This window comes from Labeo rohita, chromosome 11 (genome assembly GCF_022985175.1).
Source record: "Labeo rohita strain BAU-BD-2019 chromosome 11, IGBB_LRoh.1.0, whole genome shotgun sequence".
NCBI lineage: Eukaryota > Metazoa > Chordata > Actinopteri > Cypriniformes > Cyprinidae > Labeo > Labeo rohita.
Window position 1 is genome coordinate 26,762,399 of NC_066879.1, and position 8,965 is coordinate 26,771,363.

Sequence of the window (8,965 nt, forward strand, 5' to 3'; positions counted from 1 at the left end):
GTATAAATGTACGTTCACACTGTGTCCATTTTTTAGATGCATTTATTTGTAAATCTGAGTTGTGCATAACTGACCCTAACAATCCAGTTTACTGACACATGGCGACTATCCCATATGCTGTTTTGGCTGTCATCACACTGAGGTAAGAATTACATCAGACTGGGGTTTATCATAAAGGTTTTAATTGCGTGTCTGAACAGTCCATGTTTTTTCACATTACTCATTGTTCTGATACTCCTCTAGAGAAATTATGATGACATATATTAACATGAATGAGACATTTATCAAATTAAAGTTTAATTAGGACAACCTGGGAATAAAATTAATCTCTTTTCACGAAAAATAGAGTACAGATCTATAAATTAGGCAGTTTTTATGTTTTTTTCTTTCACTCCATGGTTGCTTGGAGAAGGGTATTTAATGGAAGCTTATTCCACCTTAGAATAAAAATGTTAATTTTTATCTAAAAAAGTTGCAATTACTTGTTGCATCAAGGAAAAAAATATAAAGGTAATTGCGACCTTTTATATTTCTGACTTTTCCTCTCAGAATTGCGAGTTATGTTTTGCAATAAAAATCTGAGTTTGTATCTCGCAGCTTGCATTTACATCTAGATTACAAAAAGTCTAGACTGTGGGACATACAGCCAAAACTAAAGAGAAAAACAGTTGCAGTTACCCTTTTTATAATAAGCTTCCTTCTCTTACCAGAGAGGAGGAAACGGAAAACTCTTGCTCTTGTAATATTGCTTTAACAAAGGCTGGCTTATGTGTCCTGGTATTGATATTTAGTGAAAACCACAACTGAAAAGAGAGCGAGAGAGATTTTTAAAAAAGCTTTCTCATATAGTATGCACAGTCAATTCTTCATGAAACATTACTACTGTGCCTGAGGGATTCTGCACAGGCAGTTTCTCCAAAAAAGGCTTTGCACCAAGGCACGAATGGATCTGTCAAATTCATGCTGCAAGTCTCACTGGACTTAGACTAGATTAGTCAAAAGGACTAGACGAGTCGTGCTCAAACAGAGCGTTGCATTAAAGATTTAGAAGTTCCTGAGGGATTTATGTACTGTAGGTATTGCCTAGACATTGCGTGACATGCACACTTACAGAACAGCTTATATAACGCGCTTATCAAAGTTCCACGTGAGATCAGAATTTTACCACGGTCCCTTACTGCGCGTTGGCGCTACTGAACTTTAGAGACGCTCCCTTGGAGCTTTTCTGATGAAATCTCTCCGCTTTAGCTCCGCGGCTAGCGAGGGAAACGGCGACGTCAACGAGTCTTCCAAGTAATTATATTTGGAACGTCTTAAAAGTGAAACCGCTTTTTTCGTAAATCTACGGAGACCACTTTGACTCGATTTTTGATGGTATAGCCGTTTTTTCTCCTACAACTTACAGTATTTTTCTTCCGAAAACGCGGCAGCTGGGCGCGATTGACGTGACAGTAGACTGACAGTTGAAGAACCGATCCTCGCTTCCCTTCAGACGTCAAAATGGCTTTTGTTTCAAGCTTTCATTTGGAGTATACCAGCCTTTCTTGCTTTTACACCAGCTCAAAATGCCTTTCCGTTCCTTCTGCTGTATCTACAACCCCTTCAAAACGAAATAATTGGTGTTGTTTTCCTCAGGACGGCACAGTTGGCGTTAACACTGCGGTCAATATGGACGCTGAAGCTATTTCCGCGAGCCGGGTCGGACTCAACAGAGCCTAAACGACATGGACACTTTCGTTTACCCCGGAGAATATTTATCTGTACTCATGGATGGTATTAAGGGCTGAAAGGAATGAGAATCGGAGCGTTTTACTTTTTTCGTAGCTAACATTTAGCCATACGTTAAAGCTTGATTACTAGCTGCGTTAGCCAGCTAAGCCTTATAAGGCCATATTTAGGTTGTATTCAAAACTGTTCTGTATATTAGTAACATTCAGAGACATTTAAACCTAACATTTGAAGCACTTTTATGCAAATGAAGTCTAAACCGTGTGTTTAACCACTTATAAGGAAGTACCTTAAGTTAATAGCTTGTTCTGTTTATGTGGTTCAACGCATTTCATATTTTTCAGAAGTATGAGCACACATGGACACTTTTCTCAAGGGGACACGCGGTCCACGCGTGACAGTGACGAGCGCGCTGACAGCTCGTGGATAAGCGTGTTCTCTCTAGTTTCCAGACCTGCGTGGTCGCTCCTGCAGAGGTATTTCCCCGGAAGAACGCAAACAGCGTTCGAAATGAATTCAAATCTAGATATTGGAAACTCTCTGGCCCCTCTGAAAGTTGCATACCTCCAGTGCCAGCATGAAAACGCGCCGTGCGCGTCCTCTGGAGACCCGAGGACTCTTTCCTGGTTCACGCACGACTCATTAAGTGAACTAGGAATTCAGAGCACCTCCCAGAAAGATTTCAGTCTTCAAAAGCAAGCATCGGTCGGATACCTCGGAACGGCGAAAAACTTAATCAGCCAGGTCTTGCAAAATGCGCAAGAAAAAAGGCGCGCGAAACCGGAAACCAGATGCGATTTCGGCCCGGATACGCTGTCCGTGCGAACCACGAACAGCTGGTGGTGGGGAGGATTTTGGGAGGCCGACGACAGACCTCCAAACTGGCTGCTAAACGGAGCACAAAGCAGAAAAGAGACTGATACGAGCTGGCAGCATTGTGGAGAACATCACAGTGTGGGCTATTGTCAAAGCGATGATGGGCGGTCAATGCAGAGCGAAATCTCTGGACCCTTGTGCTCTAAAGAGCTGACCCACAATGCAAGCCTGCCCAAAACTGACTCATACCAGCTTCCACTAGATGTTGAGCAGCAACTACTAGTTTGTAGTAGAACTTACAGTGAGGTGGCAATTCTGACTCCAGACCAAGATAATGGCTACTCCAGCTTGGAGGAAGAACACTCAAATAGCAAGCTTCACATGAAGCTGCTTTCCAAGGAACAGGAGGTGTCGGAAACAGCCAGCCCCGTTGGCTCCGAAGACGGCTCGTCTCAGACAAACACTACAGGAAGTGAGTTTCATACTGAACCTGAGGAAGAAACCAAGGAGAGACAGAAAGAGGACTCTGAAAAGAAAGCAGAAACTGCTCCAGGTGCTGAAAACGTGCCTATCTTGGCTGCTCCTCAATGTCAAAACAAGGTCATCGCTTACATCATGGGCAGCCCTTGCAGTGGCGAATCCGAATCGGAGGATGACAGCGATTGGGACAGTAATGATGACGATGGCTTTGACAGTGAAGGCTCGTCCCACTTTTCAGATTCTGAGGACTTGGATGACAGCGATGATGAATCCGAGGAAGATTCGGATGGAGAGGAGGCCGACTCTGAGGCCGAGAGGCTGTGGAATTCTCTGTGCCAAAACGGGGATCCTTATAACCCGAGGAACTTCACAGCTCCCATAAGGACAGCCTCCAAGCCAAGCCCTGCGACTACAGACTCTTCGGTCTCAGAGTCTCCGCCAGCGCTTATGTCCTCCCATCTTTCGTCTCCCCCATCGTCGCCCTCACTCTCAGAGAACGAGTCTGGCGAAGATGCCTGTGAGATGGACGAGGAAGAGAATCTGAGATTGTGGAACTCCTTCAGCTGCTCAGCAGATCCCTACAGCCTTCTCAACTTCCAGGCCCCCATACACACTAGGAAAACTTCCAAAGGGTGCCGGAGGGAGAAAGTGCCTGGAATGCCGCTCTACAAGAGAGAGGATGCTGAGGAGAGGTTGGACAGTGGATTCTCAGAGATTTCCCCTGTGCCATGCTCAAGCAGTGCCACAGCTGTTCAGCTGAAAAAGGTTTGTATAACATTGACCTTAATTCCTGCATTATCACATTCCAGTCTGAAACTATATAACATTTTTTTTTTCTGAACATTCTGTTTGCTAACAAGGTGTGACCCAAGTGTGGATGGCTTAAAAACACATTATGTCTGGAATGAATCAGATGGAGACAGTTACTCATCCTTTGACTCATGCAGTTATTAGACATCTAGTTTTGTTGCGGTTTTGCCTGCTTTAGGTTCACCAAAATGTTTAAAATGTAGCACATGCTAAGTCAAATCATGGTCAAGTTAATTTTTAAGGGACCAGGCAAGCAATTTCCTTAAGAAAGTCAATTTTAAACAACCACTATGCACTTTTTAATATCTAATGTTGTTGTTTTAGATAAGATAAGACTTTATTGACCCCTTGGAGGAAATTGAGATGTTTGCAGCAGTGGCACAAGGAAATGAAATAATAATAGGCTGTAAGAAAGTGATAACACTTTAAGCTTCAATTAGGTAACATGAATTCAAAAACTGAAAGTAGTTTTCTAATCTAGGTTAATGTTGTTTTGTGCATAGACTGCTGTTCATAATCTTGAAGTCAGTAAGACTTTTACTTAAGAAATGAATCCTTCTATTTAATGAGAAATAGAAGTTGTATTATTATTATTATTATTATTATTATAAAATGTAAGTAAAGACATCTGTAATGTTACAGAAGATTTATATCTCAAATAAATGCTGTTATTTTGAACTTCCTTCCTTCAAAAAGCCGTGAGAAAAAGCTATCATGGTTTCCAGAAAATATTAAGCAACTGTTTTCAACATTGATATTGATAAGAAATGTTTTTTGAGCACTAAATAAGTATATTAATTCTTTCAAAATGATTTCCGAAGGAGCATGTGACACTAAGACTAAAGAAATGGCTGCTGAAAATTCAGCACAGGATAAATTGCATAAAGTATATTTAAATAGTTCTTTTAAAATGCATTAATATTTCAACTATTACTGTTTTTACTTTATTTTTGATTAAACAATGGCAACCTAGGAGAATGTAAAAGAAGTATTTCGAAAACATTCATTTTAAAATTGTACATATGCCAAACGTTTGAATGATGCTGTACATTACATAATTCATTTTTAACATTTCTAATCAGTCAACATGAATTAACAGTGAAGAATGCAATAACATTAATCTAGATTAATAGATTTTGTAAAAATTGTTGGCCAATGTTATTTCTTGACACCTGTTGCATTAACTAATGTTTATGAATACAGTAACCAGAATACAGAATAAATTGTGCCTTTCATATATTTGGAATAATGGCCTCAGGTCTTCATCAGTCCAACAATAGTGTATTTATATGCACAATAGTAATTAGTAGTTTTATTCTATACAATGACTGGTGGCAACACTTAATCCTCTTTCTCACTGCCATTCTTTGACAATATGGCAGTATAGACCAGCTTAAGAAAATGATGTAAAGCCATGCAACATCATTTTCTACTTTTTTTCCCTCCCCTGCCTGTGATGATCTGATGCAATGGTTCCATTTTGCTGTCTCCAGGGAGACCGAGTTCGTGCTCTGCCCATTACTCATTATCACTTTATAGCGCGCTGCATTTCATGACTCTGGCATCACACTAGTCAGAGTCATTAGATGTGGTCTGGGGTGATGTCGCTTTCTAACACTCACATGCGTTATGAGCGATCATACACTCATTCACACATACATCAACATTTTAAGGGGATTCACATGTTACTTAGCAACAGTGAAAGGGCGAGTCTGAAAAAGGAGGAGAAATAGGAGAATTGGGTGTTAATTTCACTGTACAGTTTATATTCTGAATTTTTTTAAATAGATAATGTTTTTTAAATAAGTCTCTTGTGCTCACCAAGCCTGTATTTATTTGATCCAAAGTGCTGCAAAAACCGTAAAATTTTGAAATATTTTTGATATTTAAAATAACTTTATTGAGCAGCAAATCAGAATATTAGAATGATTTCTGAAGGATCATGTGACTGGAGTAATGATCTTAAAAAATTCAGCTTTGAAATCAAAGAAATAAATTACATTTTAAAATATAATCAACTAGAAAGGAGTTATTTTAAATAGAAAAATATTTCAAAATGTTACTGTTTTTGCTGCGCTTTGGATCAAATTAATGCAGACAGAAGACATTCAAAAAACATTACAAATCCTACTGTTCAAAAACTTTTAACTGGTAGTGTTTAACATATGTATAATATGTAATAACGTGTTGAACGGTAGATATAACTTTATAAAAACTCCTTTTTTGTGTTCCTTTCACAGGTGACGTTTGTAGAGGAGGTTGAGGAGTTCTATGCCAGCAGCGATGAGGATCGGCATGGACCCTGGGAGGAAATCGCACGGGACCGCTGTCGTTTTCAACGCCGTGTTCAGGAAGTTGAAGAGACTATCAGCTACTGCCTTTCTCCAACTTTCCGTCTGGACATTTTTCAAAGACTACACAGTACTAGTTAATTAAAAGCCTTGTTTGTTGTTTGACAGCAAGTGTGAACAATGAATAAGAAATAATATATATCAATAGTTAATTCAGGGCATCAGGAGGAGGCCCTTCAATGTTCAAAGGGCTCACATGTCACAAATCCAAGGAACTCCATGGTTCCTGCCAGGGAAAGTCACCTCACTTAAGACTGCTGAAATGTTTTGTGCTGAGTGTTGTGTGGATTCTGGAAATATGCATTTTGTTTTGGGTTTTCAAGTCACACTGTCCTTTTTTTAGCCCTTAATACAATAGTTTCATTTTAAGGAGAAAAACAGAGGAACTACATGTCAGTTGAATTACAGGATTCGGACAACTAAAAATCTTCATGCCTACTGGAAGGTTGATTTAATGATTCATTAGATTTGGTTTAGTGATGCACGAACAATGCACAAAAAGTGCTGTAACTTCATCACCCCATGAAGCGACACTAAATTGACATTTGTCTTTTGCTTAAACCTGTATTAGTGCATAAGTATTCTGGAGGGGAAATGAAGTGTTAGCTTTCCAAATCCCTGTTGTTTTCCTCTCACAGGCCTTCTTACAAACCCCTCGAGTTGTAACCTCAAAGCCAAAGATAACATACTTCTGCTCTGCAAAGCATCATTAAGCCAAGCCTTGGTGTTTGATGCCACAGGGGCGCACCGGGTGAAGGATTCCCCCCCCCCAGAGAAATCACCATCATTACCCACATTAAACCTAGTGGTATTTTGCCGGAGCTGAGCAGTGCTTATATCAGTGTCTGTTCCTGTGTTAGAGTGAAGATATATGAGCGTGGGCCTTAGTGCAATGTATTTGCATGATCCTAAATGGAAAAATGTTCTTTTCCCTATCGCTATTTATTGGACACAACCATATGTGGAAATCACTGTCGTGTAATGGGGTTTTTCTCTGTGCTTTGAACTGTGGCAGCTGTGACAAAACAGTAAAATCTTGACTATAAAGGTGAAATGCAGGGACAAAATGCATGTTTTTGATTTGAACTATAATATGCTTGATGTTGAAGCATAAAGGTAATTTGCTAATCAGTATAATTAACATAAAAGCATTTTATTTTTGTAATACATTTTACCAGTTAAGCATCAGTTATGGGATTTGTGACAAAAAAAAAAAAAAGATTAGTCCTAATTTAATTAAAATTCAATAAAAAGTAATGCAAGAAAGTTGACTGTTGTGTACTTTTATTTTAATGTTTTATAGAGTGTATATTTTATGTATTATTTACATATCTATTTTTAAAAAGGAACATGCAGAAAGCAAGATATTATGAAGATAATATATATACACCACCAGTCGAAAGTAAAGTGAACAGTAGGGTTTTTAGTGTTTTTTTAAAGAAGTCTCTTCTGCTCACCAAGCCTGCGTTTATTTGATCCAAAATACAGAAAAATCAGTAATATTATGAATTATTTTTACTATTTAGAATAATTGCTTTCTATTTAAATATATTTTAAAATATAATTTATTTCTGTGATCAAAGCTGAGTTTTTAGCATTATTACTCCAGTCTTAAGTGTCACATGATTCTTCAGAAATCATTCAAATATGCTATCAATATTCAAAACAGCTGAGTACATTTTTTTCAGAACTCTTGAATAGAAAGATCCAAAGATCAACATTTGTCTGAAATAAAAAGCTTTTGTAACATTATACACTAGAATTTTATTACAAAATATTTAGATTTCAGATAAATGCTGTTTGTTTGAACTTTCCGTTCTTTAAAGAAACCTGAAAAAAAAAATCCCCTAAGCTGTTTTTAACCTAATAATAATGAATGTTAACTCAGAATATTACAATGATTTCTGAATGATCATGTGACTGAAGTAATGCTAAAAATTCAGCTTTGAAATCACAGGAATAAGTTACATTTTAAAATATATTCAAATAGAAAGCATTTTTTTTAACAGTAAAAATATTTCAAAATTGTAGTTTTTGCTGTACTTTAGATGAAATAAGTGCAGGTTTGGGGAGCAGAAGAGACTTCTTTAAAAAACATTAAATATCTTACTGTTCAAAAACTTTTGACACATACTGTTTACTGATACATTCATCCTACTAGTCTTACTATTGTTGCATTATACTATTTGTATTGTGCACAGTATAGCTTACTTTATACAACACTATATCCCACAATGCAATGTGCTTGACCTTTCATTTCCTGTGTAATGCATGAACTGGAAGTAATTTATTTTTGAATTAATAAGCCATGCCTCCTTTGACATTTTAAATAGAACTGGTTTGAAAATGCAAAATAATCCTTTTATTTTTGTGCATCTGTGTGACTAATGAGCACACCTCTGTTTAAAGCATATATATTATGAAATAAGACCTACTGTCTACTTTTTATGTATTAAACATAGTAGACTGTATAAAGTGCAGAGTATTCGAAAGTACTGTAATATATTAGTATTCCAATCTCAACATAGTCACTCAGTCACTGAGGCCTGGGGGGTATTCCAGAAAGCAGGTTATGTGACATACCCGGGTAAGTTTAAGGGTAAGTTAGTGGATAACCTAAACTTTCGGTTCCAAAAACGGAGGTAATTTTCTGGGTATGTATGTAACCATAGCACCTTACTCTCTGAAGATAACCTGCTCGGTAGCAGGTTATGTTCCAGAGTCAGTTTGTTTCAGACGGTTACTGAGCATGGCGTGCCCTTTTGATGACGATCCTGTGG

General features: G+C 38.0%; 1 protein-coding gene across 1 annotated transcript; it reads left to right on the plus strand.

Annotated features, from left to right (window-relative positions):
• The first annotated feature begins 1,215 nt into the window (after nucleotides 1–1,215).
• On the plus strand, nucleotides 1,216–7,085 carry LOC127173153 (protein phosphatase 1 regulatory subunit 15B). The gene is made up of 2 exons (XM_051122837.1): nucleotides 1,216–3,789; nucleotides 6,075–7,085. Exons 1-2 carry the CDS (start codon nucleotides 2,077–2,079, stop codon nucleotides 6,264–6,266), a joined length of 1,905 nt encoding a protein of 634 aa, XP_050978794.1. The 5' UTR covers nucleotides 1,216–2,076; the 3' UTR covers nucleotides 6,267–7,085.
• Nucleotides 7,086–8,965: the final 1,880 nt, after the last annotated feature.